The 14,164-nt window shown below is 40.8% G+C and overlaps 2 protein-coding genes across 3 annotated transcripts; one reads left to right on the top strand and one right to left on the bottom strand.

Annotated features, from left to right (window-relative positions):
• The first annotated feature begins 3,399 nt into the window (after positions 1 to 3,399).
• LOC127757019 (BEL1-like homeodomain protein 7) lies at positions 3,400 to 8,451 on the top strand. 2 transcript variants are annotated; one of them, XM_052282428.1, is made up of 6 exons: positions 3,400 to 3,946; positions 4,894 to 4,974; positions 5,666 to 6,673; positions 6,890 to 7,266; positions 7,347 to 7,407; positions 7,543 to 8,451. In XM_052282428.1, exons 3-6 carry the CDS (start codon positions 5,813 to 5,815, stop codon positions 8,185 to 8,187), a joined length of 1,944 nt encoding a protein of 647 aa, XP_052138388.1. In that variant the 5' UTR covers positions 3,400 to 3,946; positions 4,894 to 4,974; positions 5,666 to 5,812; the 3' UTR covers positions 8,188 to 8,451. The 2 variants fall into 2 exon arrangements, with proteins under 2 accessions (XP_052138388.1, XP_052138389.1); XM_052282429.1 differs by lacking the exon at positions 3,400 to 3,946 and adding an exon at positions 3,978 to 4,118.
• A 645-nt stretch (positions 8,452 to 9,096) lies between these two features.
• On the bottom strand, positions 9,097 to 14,106 carry LOC127757020 (uncharacterized). Its single transcript, XM_052282430.1, has 12 exons — positions 13,954 to 14,106; positions 13,772 to 13,843; positions 13,285 to 13,458; positions 13,040 to 13,174; positions 12,162 to 12,301; positions 11,775 to 11,864; positions 11,522 to 11,644; positions 10,966 to 11,118; positions 10,560 to 10,661; positions 9,722 to 9,892; positions 9,549 to 9,628; positions 9,097 to 9,472 (listed from the first exon to the last, which is right to left on the bottom strand). The coding sequence occupies exons 1-12, from the start codon at positions 14,006 to 14,008 to the stop codon at positions 9,448 to 9,450; spliced, it is 1,320 nt and encodes a 439-aa protein (XP_052138390.1). The 5' UTR covers positions 14,009 to 14,106; the 3' UTR covers positions 9,097 to 9,447.
• Positions 14,107 to 14,164: the final 58 nt, after the last annotated feature.

Below are 14,164 nucleotides of genomic sequence, written 5' to 3'. Positions count from 1 at the left end.
AATCCTCTAGGCTCAGCAATTATATTTTAATCTGAATATATAACTATTCGGTGGTCTGGATGATGACATGGTAGAGACAACAATAATCTATACTAGTACATTGATTGTGATCTAGTTGGTTAAGTCAATTTAAGTTAATCATACGTCGACTTTTTGGATTTTATCGCAAGATTTTTAATGCCCATTGTCTATACCGTGGACTACTCATCGCTGGAGTCATTTACAAACTGACACGGCATCAAACAAACGATCCACGCACACACATATATGTTAATTATTCTTTTCACGCACTTTGTGTAATCTGTGAAAATGAGAGAATAATTAACCTTTATTATCTGCCCAGTTGATACTGATAGCAATGGCTTATCTCCATCAGTACTTAATTCCTTTTCTGCTTATAATTTTATTCCTTGATTAATTTTCTCATAGCATGAACAAGTCATTACATTATAGCATCACACATGTAAATAAAGTTAGACTAAAGTGTAGGCTAAATCAGCTTGGATAAGATAACATAAGCTACAGAATTGAAACCACTACATATATCCATAGGCGTGTGTGTGTGTGTGTGTGATTTTGTTCTGCAGAGATCTGATCTGTCTCTGAGAAATGGAACAAGACTAGCACTAGTAATCTACTAGTATATGAACACAAAATTGACAGACTAAGATCAACAAGTCCAATAAGCGGCGGCCACGTGGCGCATTAGGGGCACCTAATTCAAAGAGAAGCCTCTGTAATTGAGAGCAATCAGGCCTATAATGGCGACAAATGCATCTGAAAAGAGATGGAAAGAAAACAGCACACTAATTAGTTTAGGAAGGAAGGCTGAGTAAGCAAGCAGAAACTAACAGCTCCCAACACTAAATTCAAGGACCATGACAGCGACTGAATGCTACCCTGCTACGTACTCCTAATTTGTGTGGCTAATATTGATTAATCACCCCCACGTCACTCCTACATCAGCAACAACATCTTAATTAGCTAGTTAAACAGCATTTGCATATATTGCATATATAGTGGCAGCTGCCCTCTGAATTGCACTTTCAGATCATCTGGTAGCTAGAGTTAGCCTAATTGCAAGATTATGCTTGTAACAATCAATTGGAATATATAGCCATTAGTATATATAGGAGTTAATTACAATTCCTCAATTGGGAACTAGTTCCTATCGCCATGTCCTATGTATGACTAATTACTTCTGGTTATAGTAATTAATTTACTGTGTTGTCAGGGAGTTGGATGTCAGCTTCATGGATTATATGTTCTTGGCTTAGCATATACGAAAGGAAACCATAAACGGCCACCAAAGGAAGGAGATCTTACCAAGGCGGCCAAACAACTTACTGATCAAACGAACTAATCATGCCAATTATTTTATCTTAAGCTCACTCATTTTAATATGATATCAACAATGGATGCTTTCTAGAACTGGCTACAACTTGCAAGAAAACCTCTCTTATATTAAGTCCTGGATAACAAGACGACCAATATGATTATCTATCTTGTATAACAAGGTACCACAAGATTTGTCATCCAGATTGTATACTACTCAATCATTTACTTATTTGTTGTTTTCTTGTTTATTTATTGTGTCCTAATGTACTGCAAATAACCATAAACATATGTAATCATATAATATCTTATGGCAAATATATAATTCCCTACAAAAGTTTCTACCTGACCCGTCCTTAATTAAGTATACTGTGTATGCCATTAATTGTTTTCCACAGTTAATATGTATATGCTACCCTGGTGATCACAACAGTTAAAAGGTGAAACACAGATTAGTGGGTGGTTACAAGAAAGTAAAAAGGACAAGTTTATTTCTTTTAAATATGGTAGGCAGTAGAAGTAGCTAGTAGTAGTAGAAGTAGGATAAAAAGGAAGATCAAAGCAGGTAGGGATGGATTTATAATTTAAAGTCTAAGACAAGGTTGGTTTTGATTTAGGTCCACCCACTGGTTGTTAGGAGATGGAGGGCATCCATCCATCATCTTCATATCCCTAACCACAACACCCACTCCCAACCTCAATGTGTGCACAGCAAGCCCATTTCTCTGCACCCCTGCTGCATATATTTCATGCCTTTGATTTGAAGAGAGGTTACTAACCATCGTTAGCAAGCATACTTAATTAATTAGTGTTGTTATCCCTTTCCTAATTCACTGGATGATGCATGTGGGTTATGTCTAAATTACGGATCACGTGTTCTAAGATCATAGTATAATATAAGTGGTGGGTACAGTGATATTGTGGTCACAGTAGAAAAAAAAAGAAAGGAACGACTGCAACTGAACTTTCGTATTACCTTTGAGGTGAACAGGTATAAAGATCATCTCTTTTTGTTTACAAATGTGCATCTAGTATGATATAGAGGTTGGGACAATAATTTCAGTCTTTTATTATATAAAAAGATTAGCTCTTTTAATTTGTATGATAACATTACTAGTTGTTCACTGAAAAATATGAACTTACACATAATTCCACTCATGTAGCCATGTTAACTAGAACATTTTGCATGATTTATATATGTTTTTTTTAGACCAATGATTTATATATGTTGGGAAGAAAAATTTTCAAACCCCTTTAATTTGGCCATGCAAATTTAGCCTAAATATAGTATACATCCACATTGTCTGTACCTGCCAAAAGACAAATCTGTTGCTGGGGTGTTGTCATTGGTCAGGTGAGTTGTAGCTTGAATTGAATTCATCAATCCAATTGCAAGAATTGAATTCAATTTGGTGTAGAAAGAGAGGAGGAGGAGGGAGTTGGGGGCGGTGGACCCGTGCCATGGCGTAAGCTCGTGGACCACGCGAACCACCCAATGGCCAATGGCCAATGCATAGAGAGAGAGAGAGAGGAATTGGGGATGGGGCCCACCACTAATTGTTTGTTTTTTTAAGTTCATTGGGGGCGTTGATGTCACACGTGATAAATCTCTTTGCCTCCATCTCTTTGTCCTCTAATGATTTCATGATTCTGCATATCTCGCCCATTAGCTGTCACCACTCCGAAATGCATGCACTAAGCAGCACCATTACATTGCTATTGTACAGTGTCTAAATTATACTGGTAGCTTATTAGCCTCAATCACCCTCCTGTTTCTTATATATATAGTAGTAGTACCTTTTTAATTTCGCCAAGAAAAAAAATAATCTTCTTTTTAATTATTTTGCTACCTATAGCCATCTCTGAAGACAAGGTAACATGATCTAGTATAAAGAGCAGTGCAGGACAGTACATGCTAATATAATTCCATTTTTCTGAAGAAAAAAACTGAATTTTATATGCAGATATAATAAATTAATTAAATATAGCAGGAGGAGCATGGAGGCATAGGCTTTATCGTAAAGAAACAACTGGGATCGACAAGTAGCCGAAACTTGTGGTGGTTACACCAGCAAATAACTCCAAGCAGCAGCAGCAACAGTTGAGAGGAGGAGGAGGAGGAGGTTAGCTAGCTCGTCAGTATAATCCTTCTCGACAGCAACTAATAAAGGAACAAGCAAAACTATTTCTTTAGGAGGCAAACATTATTCCATATTTGGTGCTGCTGTTAGTGGGTGGTCTGAGCTTTTTTTATTTAGGCAACAAGGAGCAAGCTAGCACAACTGCTGCTTGCTAGAGAGAGCAAGAAGAAGAAGAAGGAGGAGAAGAAGAGGAGAGAGAGGAGCTCTGAGCTCTGTGCTCTCTCTTGCTGCTGCTGCTGGCTGCTGCTCCCTTTTCCTTTTGGGATTGTTACTTATTTTAATCCTGGGATCTGATTTTGTCCCCATATTGGGAGGATCGATTATCTTTCTCCCCTCCTCTCCTCTCCTCTCATCCCCTCTCCCCTATCTATCTATCTATCTTGAAGAAGATCAGCTGGCTGCTTTGGTGTCAATCGCTGCTGCAGTTCCTGTTGCCTTTGCCCTGCGCCCCATCAGGAGCACACCCTCAGGTCTCTCCTCCATTTTCTTATTGCCTTCTCTTGTACCATCTGCTCCTCCTCCTCCTCCTTATTGCAGCATCATCAGCAACGGATTGCTTGCGTATTAGAGTACCTGCATGCATGACCTCTGTTCTTGGTTCTTGGCTTCAGTTCGATGATGGTGGAATTTCACTGAATTATGGTGTGTTTCTTGCTCTTGTGGTTGGTGCTTAACGCTGGCTCTCTTGGGTTTCTGAGCTCTTCTTGCCTTGTTGGGTTAGAGAGCTAGGGTACTGCTCTTCCCTTCCATCTGAATTTTTCAGCTTCTTTTGATGTTTGGGGATTTTTTTTTTTGCTTGCTGCTGGTTTTTCTCGATGAACCGAAAGCTCAGGTGCAAAGATTGTTTCTTTTGACTGACCTTGAGGTTCCATGCCCTCAACCTCAACAAAGTTCTTGCCTTTCTTTGGTGTATAGATTCTTGTGGAGAAATTCTTGTGTTCAAAACTCATATGCTTAGTTTTCTCCGAATTATGAGTTCTTGTTTTCTTCTCGGATTGTAAAGCAACCCACTTTTTTGTGGCTTTGCCCATAATTTGAGCTTATGTACGAACAGGCTTTGCGATTGCCGACTAAATTGTCCTAGCTTTCTTTCTTTTTTTTCCCTTTCTTCCTCGACGTTTACATGGAAGCAGTCTTCAAAAAATGTTTTCATGGAAGCTGGGCTCTCAAAAGCCAAATTTCCTGTTACTTTTACCTTTTTGCAGTAGTTCTTCTGTTGAGTTACTGCACTCCAGACACTTTATGCTAAGGAAATCTTGCTTGTTTTTCATCAAAATCTTGTGCTTCTTTGTTCTGTATGTAGGTTATACATGTGCCTTGGAGTTTTCTCTTTGGCTCTACTCTCTAAAAATCTAGCTATGAAAAAGAATTTGTTTAGACTGACAAACAGGCTGCTAAGTAAGTTCATCTCTTGCAGATTTTGATTGGTAGCTGTGTTCGTAGCAATAACAGCCTGGCGGAGAATCTTTGAGAAGTTGCAGTCTATTAGTTCAACAAGGTACTCATCATGATAAATGATCATTACTCACTCAAGAGTCATATGTTCAAACCTTATCTATCCAATGCAATTCTCCTTTTCATGATACTACTGTGGTTTCCCCATGTTGCTTTTATGAAAAGAAAAGAAAACACTGGGCAGTCATTTGATTTTGGTTTATGGTGTTGTCCGGTTGTTTATCTTGGTATATAACAAGAGGAATTCACAAGTAGATATTCTTATAACATCTTGTTAGCAAAGGAGGACCACAAAGTCCAAAACTTTTTTGATCCAATCTGAAAAATGGAGGACCACTTGTGGCTTTAGCCTGCAAATCGGCATGTCACATTGTCAGTTCATATATTATCGCACTTCTCGAGCAAAGTTTTGCAGGTGACTGCATTTCTATCAGATAGAATCCTGCCAAAACTTAGCCTGAGCCCCAATTCTGATTACTCACTTATGACTGGCATTCTTTGTGTGCTTCTGCTGTATCTATATTAACAGTTTGCTCAATTAAACTTTCTTGTCTTTGTTTGTGCAAAGTGTTTTGAAGTTTTCCATTGAACTGCTTTACAAGCACTTGCCTGCAGTTATTTTTGTTGGCATCGGTGTGCTGTTATTTTACAATCTCAGAGGAGAGAACTCCTTATTCAATATTTGAACTTCCTTGGGGTTGTCTTATCAGTCCATTTCATGTACTCAATTGCAGGGAAGTTGAACGGGATCAAGTTTAGTCTGGATAACAAAATATTGATGTCCTGCTGGAATCATCAATCAAGTCAACGTCAAAGCTGGTTCTTCATATACATATATGCTTTTGCAGTAATCTCGAGCAATAAGTAGTTATAATTGCGAGATGGCTACTTACTATTCAAGCCCTGGTAGCGAAAGAGACTCGCAGACCATGTACTCAAGAGACCCGGGCAGTGCATCCTATCCTATGTCATCAGCTCTAGGGAACTTGCTCTATCTGAACAATCCATCTTCTGGACCTTATACGGAGTTCAGCGGCATTCTGCAGCCTCAGCAGAATTGCATGGAGATGCCTGGCCCTGGGCATGCTTCAGCAATGTCACAAGACCCCTCTTCAAGGGAGTCCGACATGCTTGCTTCGCACCAGGGTCAACGCTCTTTCAGCCATGTCAAAGATATGAAAAATGAGATGTTGATGCATATGATGGATGGAGCACAAGGTAGTGGCTCTGAGCTCATCCATGATGATGCCCACACTGGTTCACAGCTTGAGTTTGGTGTTCTGAATAATCACAACTCATCAAGTGTTCCATCAATGCAAAGCCAAGGGCTATCTCTGAGCTTGAACACACAAATCATGGCGCCTTCCTTACCGTACTGGTCTATAAAGCCAGACATGTTAACGCCGCAGTCTTACCATGACAACCTTAGAGGGGAAGACATGCGGATGAAGAATTTGCAGTCCGAAGCTTCACGCGCAATCCGGAACTCAAGGTATCTCAAGGCAGCACAAGAACTGCTTGATGAGGTCGTGAGTGTTTGGAAGAGCATAAAACAAAAGGCTCAGAAAGAGAAGGTTGAATCAGGAAAAGCAGATGGCAAAGAGACTGATGGAGGGCCAAAAAGTGAGGGTGTATCTTCTAATCCACAAGAATCTGGCGCTAATGCAGCACCTGAGCTTTCCACTGCTGAGAAGCAAGAGCTTCAGAACAAAATGGCAAAACTGATGGCAATGTTGGATGAGGTGAGTACTCTAGGAGTCTATTGTTTTGTACTTCTCTTTCTTTTTAAACAGAAGTGCAACCCCAATTTCTTTGAGTTGAGATTACAGTATCAATAGTTTTATAGGACTGATCCTTGGTATATGTATACAAGAGTAGATATACAGTTTACTTATAGCACAGTAATCTTAGTTAATTGATTGGCAAATCATTTTAACTCAAAAAAATATATATTTCAGGTGGACCGGAAATACAAGCATTATTACCACCAAATGCAAACCGTGGTTTCATCGTTTGATGTGGTAGCTGGACCAGGATCTGCGAAGCCTTACACAGCAGTTGCTCTTCAGACAATCTCACGGCACTTTCGGTGCCTGAAGGATGCTATCAATGATCAGATCAATGTTATCAGGAAAAAGCTTGGCGAGGAAGAGAACTCATCTGGCAAGGAGGGAAAATTAACCCGCCTCCGGTACATTGATCAGCAGCTAAGGCAACAACGTGCTTTCCAACAGTACGGTATGATTCCACAAAACGCCTGGAGACCACAGAGGGGACTGCCTGAAAACTCTGTTACAATTCTTCGCGCTTGGCTGTTTGAACACTTCCTCCATCCGTAAGTTTCATCCTTTATGCTGTTCTTTCCAGCATTCCCTCTTTTCTTTTCTCTTATCATCCTCCACAACAATTTTGCAGGTACCCAAAAGATTCCGAGAAGTTAATGCTTGCTAGGCAGACTGGCCTGACTAGGAGTCAGGTAAATATTGTTTATCTTTTTTGTGCATTGGACCATTGATCCACATTTGATGTTTTAACTTCTTATCCTAGAAGCATTTTGTGTTTCTTCAAGAGTTCAACATGTTGACTGCTTCATGCTTCTCCTGTTCTCCAGATTTCGAATTGGTTCATAAATGCCCGTGTCCGCCTTTGGAAACCAATGATTGAAGACATGTACAAAGAAGAGATTGGTGATTTAGAGCAAGACTCCAACTCTTCCTCTGACAATGCACCAAGAAGTAAGGATAAAATGGCATCTTCAGAAGACAAGGAGGATCTCAAAAACTCCAGGGCACGGATTTGCGAAACAAGCCAATTGAGCGAGTCGAGAACCAGCATTGGAGCAATGAATGTTGGCGGAGCGCCTGTTGGCTTCCAGAATGAGCCCAATCCTGATGACAGTTTCATGAACCTGATGCTGAAGGACCAGCGATCGAACGAAGTGGATGGCGGCCTCCTTCTCCACAACACTGTCGCGCAGCACTCAGACGAGAACGCCCGGTTCATGGCCTATCACTTGGCAGAGCTTGGGAGATACGGCAATGGCAATGTGTCGCTGACTCTGGGCTTGCAGCACTCCAGCAGCAACCTCGTTCCTAATGCTCAGCCAGGTTTCCCTGGTGTTAATGAGGATGACATCTACAATGCTACTGCTCCTCTTGGTGTCACCGTCGCATCTTCGGACTATGATTCGATGAATCAGATGGATCAACGGCAACGGTTTGAGCATTCACCTCTTCTGCATGATTTTGTGGCCTGAAGACAGCAGAGAAACAATCAGGACCATGGACATTAAGAGAGAATTGGGGGGCAGCATTTGTAACACCTAGTGGGAGAATAACATGCCTGAAAGGGCATGGGATTTGTAGCTTTGTAGTTGCCATTTAATACAGAAGAGGAGGTATAGCAGGAGATGTAATATAAGGTTAGATGGTGGGGGTGATAGGGTAAAGAATCATATGTAAAGATAAAATCCATCATTACTATATATATATACGTGTAAAAGCTTGTGATTTGAGCACCATATTGTAAAGTAGGCATCATATCCTATGCACACAGTCCCTCACGTGTACACACGTGCACACCAACTAAAAAATGTCACCAAAAAATCTAGAAAAAATCATACACATACTTTAAATTGTATTACACCTAGGGTTAAAATCTTAACGTCAAATTCATTATATTTTAGCCGTAACAAAAAAAACAAAAAATCTGACAGTTTTAAGGTTGCAATTTTGTCAGAATTTTATCTTTTTTGTTATTCTCTATGTAGAATGAATTTGAAGATGCGACTTTGCACGTAGATGTAATACTATTGAAAGTATATGTATGAATTTTCCTAGAATTTTTTGTGATAATTTTTAGTTGGTGTGTACACGTAAGGGCCTGTGTGCATAGGATACGCTCCCTGTAAAGTAATGGTTACTTAGGGCTGTCCAATTATACACTCTCACACTACTACTAGAGCTTTTCTGTCATTCTTTTACACGTGTAAGTGGAGCTGAAAACTTGCTGTGTCCAGCAAGTTATGCAGATTTGCGTTAAGTTCAGTTGTTTTTTTTGTGGAGCACTACAGCTCAGCTGGGTGAAAATAAACTTGAGTTCATGTTCATGTCAGTTGCCTTGTTTCTCAGGCCCCTCATGTTGAGGATGGCAACACCTGCTTCCTTCTAGTTAGGGTTTAGCAGCCATGCAAATGCTGTTATCACAATTATATTATGCATAACATTTCAGAGAATTCATATCATTCCAGCTTGCTTAGACAGTTGATCATCCTCTGCCCATACTAGCAACAGATAGAATGTGATAATGCTAGTTTAGTCTAACAGCCACTCCAGGAAGATGTCACGACGAAACACGACATAAAAGACCAGACATTTGTTTCTGTTTTGACAGCCTAAGTATATGTACACAAAAAGCAGCAAATCACTGAGCGTTTGCGTCGTTCCATCTTTCATAACACAAAAGGAGCTTCCAGTTCTGCGTGTGCTTCTTCTATCTGTAGCTGGCATTTCAGGGATCAACCGCACAGTTCCATCGACTCCCTGTAAGGATCAGCAACCAATTACAACATGGAACAAAACAACAGCCAGATTTTGTTGATAGAAAAAGATATCTTACCAATACAAATTCTCGATCTCTTCACTTTCAGGGTCCAACTCTAAAGCTCGACCAAGTGCCCTATGAGCCCTCTCATACTCCTAAGGAACACAAGTGCAAAGCCAAATCAAACAGGAGTAGAAGATATACAAGGAACAAGTGAATTGTCAAAACGCATATCTTGTCTAGTTCACCTTCAGAAACATTAGAGCTGCTCCTTGCCGATAGTAGGACTTTGCCCACTTTGGCCGTAGCTTTTCGCATGCATTGGCATCATCCAAAGCCCTTTCTCCATCACCCATGCGGAGCCAGCAAAGACTCCTGTTTGAGAACAACGTGCCATCAAACGGATCAACCTTCAGTGCCTGCAAAGAACCAAACAGTGCCAGATTTATTGCTGTTATTGCTATACCAGTTCTCAGCACTGATCGACTTGGACCAACACCCTAACCAGGTAAAATTGAAGTTCTCGGTAAAAGGGCAATTCCCACCAACTCCTCCCAATTAAACTAAAGGGATTAATGGAAGACAGATATCAGTGGACTGCTTTGTGTGTAGAGCATGCGTGTGTGTGGTGGTGGTGGGTGCTGCTACTGCTAGCTTCAGGCTACAAAAGTTTCCAGTCCACACTGTTCAGCTTATGCTCTAATATGCAAGGAGATGTGTGATAGTATAATGAGATAACCAACCAAATTTTGTGCACTGGAAAAGTAAATGAACAACAAGATCAACTTCATGGAGAAAAAGAAACAAGGTGAACCATGTAAGGCCTGTTTGGGCAAATCGATAGGTGGGTTTTAATTCAATACTAGTTTCTTATTGTGTAGTGTAAACACCTCCAATCTTCAGTTAAATCTCAAATATCATAAAAGAATCTTCCAATAGAGTTTTTTTTTCCCTGTGTCTTCTGGAGTCAGAAACACAGTAGCAATAACATATTGTGTCCGCCAGATGAAGATACACAAGTAACGGCATATACAATGAGGAATATGGTCCAATGATGTACCATGGGAATGGTTCCGAAGAATGTACCTGAGTGTAGAACACTGATGCATTTAGATAATCCTGCTTCTTAAATGCAGCATCCCCTTGTTGTTTCATGTCAGACCTTCTCTTTTTGATAAAATTATCGTCCTGAGTAAATAATATCTAAAATTAGACATATATTCAAAGATCTGATGCTAGCAGTGAAGAAACATATTACAACAAGAAGTTAAGGTGAAGTGAAAGGGCTAAAAAAACAGATCCAATCAATGCATTGTTTCAGATTCCTGGTACTCACTTGCAAGTTCCACAGAGAAATGTGCAATGCTTCAGGAATCTTGCTTTTAAAGTAATAGTGTTAATCCATAAAACATATTGGTTTACACTGAGTGGCTGCCGACATTGCACAGAAGACCAGGATTGTTGCAAGATGCACAAGAAAATTGGTACATACCTCTAGTTGCTTGATTTCTGACTGTACATGATTAATTATTCCATCAACACTCCAATTTGCCACAGTTGGAATAGCAGAGCTGAAAGGAAAGAGAATCTCAACATCTTCCCGTGTGCCATACTCAGCAGCCAGCTCTATTGGCATTCTCCCGAGCTGTCCAACAAATGAAGAATGAAATAGAAATATTGAAAATTTGAAATAAAACAAGTAGCAAAAAGCTCTTCTTGATGTTCAGGATATATGCTCTTCATAGTGATAATATAGATTAATGAAAGAGTAGCCTAGTTCCATTTTAATGAAATGGTACCTCTCCTAGACAATCATGTAAACAGCAAACTTATTAATCCATTTCCTTTAGAACAGACCAAGGTGGTGCTAGTATGAGACAGATATCTAGGCATACCTAACCAAATTAATAAAGACATGGCAAAAGGAAATAAAAAGGAAACAGTAAAAAACTTATGCATGAACATACTGTGGCATTTGTTCATAAATTAGTATCAAACCGTTTACTACTGAAGCAGATATCACCGGTGTGACAAAGGAGAAGGCTTACCCTGTCAGGAACATTTGGGTTTGCACCAGCTTCCAACATGCATTTAATAGCTTCAGTTAAGCCTTTCTCAGCAGCTCTTACCAAATGATTATTTGGCCCCTCAACTTTCACTTCAGCTCCAGCCTATTAAATTCAAGTGTACAGCATAAACGAACATATGGTTTCTCCTTATAATTGATGCTTTTATACAGAGGTAAACTACACCCACCACTTTAGAGAAACCTACAGCCATATAAAGCAGGGAGAGCTATACCTGAACCAACAGCTTCACACAGGACACAGAAGAGCTGGTTAATGCCAAGTCTAAAGGTGCACCAAGTGCCTTGTTTGTAACCTTGTTGGGCTGGAAAAAACAAAGAATATCAATTGTCATGCAAAGTAATGACAGTCCAAAAGAAAGAAGAATTCTGAAGGAAAAAATGTGCTGAAGCTTATTCTGTAAAGTGTATTTTATATGCTTGTCCTATTGCTTTATCAGAGTTTCTGTTGTGTGGGCCCCTTCTCCCACGCCTGGGTTAGCTCACACATTAACTGTGAGATGCTGTGTACAAGTGGGAAGAAAATAACGAAGGCCACGGCTTAGGGGCAAAGGAGAACAGATTCATGCTGAAAGCCAACAGAGAAATGAAAGCAATCGTACATCAGCATTGTGCTCCAAAAGGACCTTGACAGTGCTATCATATCCTCTGAAAGCAGCAAGAGCCAGTGGTGTCCCCATTTCTGATTCTGCATCAACATTAACTCCTCTAGAAAGCAGAAATTTTGCTACTTCAGAGAACCCTGAATAAATAGGTGGAAAACCAAAGGTCATAAAAATATATGGGCAAACTGTTATAGAGGAATCAAGCTTCAGCATCTAAATATAAACAGCAATTTTCCAATTGGCATAATGAAACACCAGTGGTTATCATACTAAGCAAAGGATCATTTGGGGGCAAACTAATTTTAATGGCTATAGTGAAGCAATGCGTGAAAAAACACATGCAAAAGATGATCCCACAAGTGATAGTGTAAATACAATTGCTTCCAAAAACTTATAGCAATTTAATGACACAGGAAATTTTACGAAACTTAGGCCAGAGGATTTTATTTAACCTGGAAAGCATCTTAAATTTTTCAAAAGACTACATGACATTGATGGATATGAGAAGCACATCAGAGTAGACCATCCTTGTGCAATTTATGGTTACAAAAGAAAATAAAAGCACCAGTAAACATTTGCATCTAGCGATCACAAGCTAATCGCAATATTAGTATTCCCAATTAGGCTTGAATAGCTATCAGACTAAAACATTTTTCTATTATTATTTACAGTTCTCCCTGATTTCAACATAAGGATCTCCGGCTTAATGTTCAATACTACAAATTGGATCCATCGCAAAAGAATAAATCAAGGGAATGGCAGAGTTTCTTACAGTGAAAACATGGATGTTCTAGCAGGATGGGCTGGCAGACAACTAACTAAGACAGGAAAAGGATAATCCTAAGGGCATATCAGAGGCCAAGCTATGTTGATACCTTTTACTGCAGCTGAGTGAAGAAGAGAGACATTTCCCGTAGAGCGAATTTGATGCACATCAGCGCCATGATCAAGGAGGTATCTGGTGGCAGGCAGGCGACCATGGTAGACGGCATGCTCCAGGGGTGTGAATCCTAACAACAAGCACACACAGTTGAAGATGGAAGAACAAATCGTCGAGCCAAGCAAAGCATATCCAAGAACATGTTTTCAAGATGCAAGCGAACTGGAGTAAGATTATTACCCTGAGCAGTGTCGGCCTTGTTGACGTCCATTTTGACCTCCTCTACCAGATACCGGTAGGCCGGCACCTTGCCGAGCCAACCCAGTGCGTGAAGGGCGTTCATGCCGAGGAAGCTTGTGTTAGCCACAGTCGCCTCGATCCCTTTGCCGTCCTCGTCCAGCTCCTTTGCAATCCCTTCACAAACCAAGAAGAAAAGGGAGACATTTTAGGAACATAACGAAACTTTCGAGCTGTATATACACGAAGTTGCAATCTTTGGGTGGTTTTGTTCCCAGATTTTAGTCAAAAATTAGAGAAGAGCACCCCCCCACCCCCACCCCCCAAGAATCCGTGGCACAAACAGATCAACATCATACCAGAAGAATCCAGCGCAAGCACCCACACATGAAAACCCCGCAGCCATGTTCAGCAAGAAATTCGTACCAAATGCGATGCAGAAGCAGAACCCAAAGGGGGGAAAGAAAATGGGTTCTTGGATGTGGCTTACTCTTCATTTCGCGGACGTCCCCGTAGTGGGCGGCGACGAGGAACGCGGCCCCGCGCGGCCACGCGTCTCGATCTGCACGGATGGAGCAATGGAAAAGATGAGATTATTAAGAACAAACTGAAACAAACGATCGATCGCTAGGGTTTAGGGAGGGAGGATGAGGGAATGGATGGATGGATCACCTCTGCCGAGGAGGAGCTCGAAGGCCTGAGGCAGCGCCATGTCCAGGTCGTCCATCACCCTCACCGGAGCTACCGGAGGAAGCTTCGAATGCGATCGATTGGGAGAAGGAGGAGGAGGAGAAGAAGGAAGGAAACGAAACCGAGGAGGAGAAGAGAGAGAGGAGATGGGGAATAAAAAGGGCGGGAAAGAGAGCAGAGGGCCGCAGGCGAG

This window comes from Oryza glaberrima, chromosome 12 (genome assembly GCF_000147395.1).
Source record: "Oryza glaberrima chromosome 12, OglaRS2, whole genome shotgun sequence".
Classification (NCBI taxonomy): Eukaryota; Viridiplantae; Streptophyta; class Magnoliopsida; order Poales; family Poaceae; genus Oryza; species Oryza glaberrima.
This window is presented reverse-complemented; position numbering and strand designations above follow the sequence as displayed.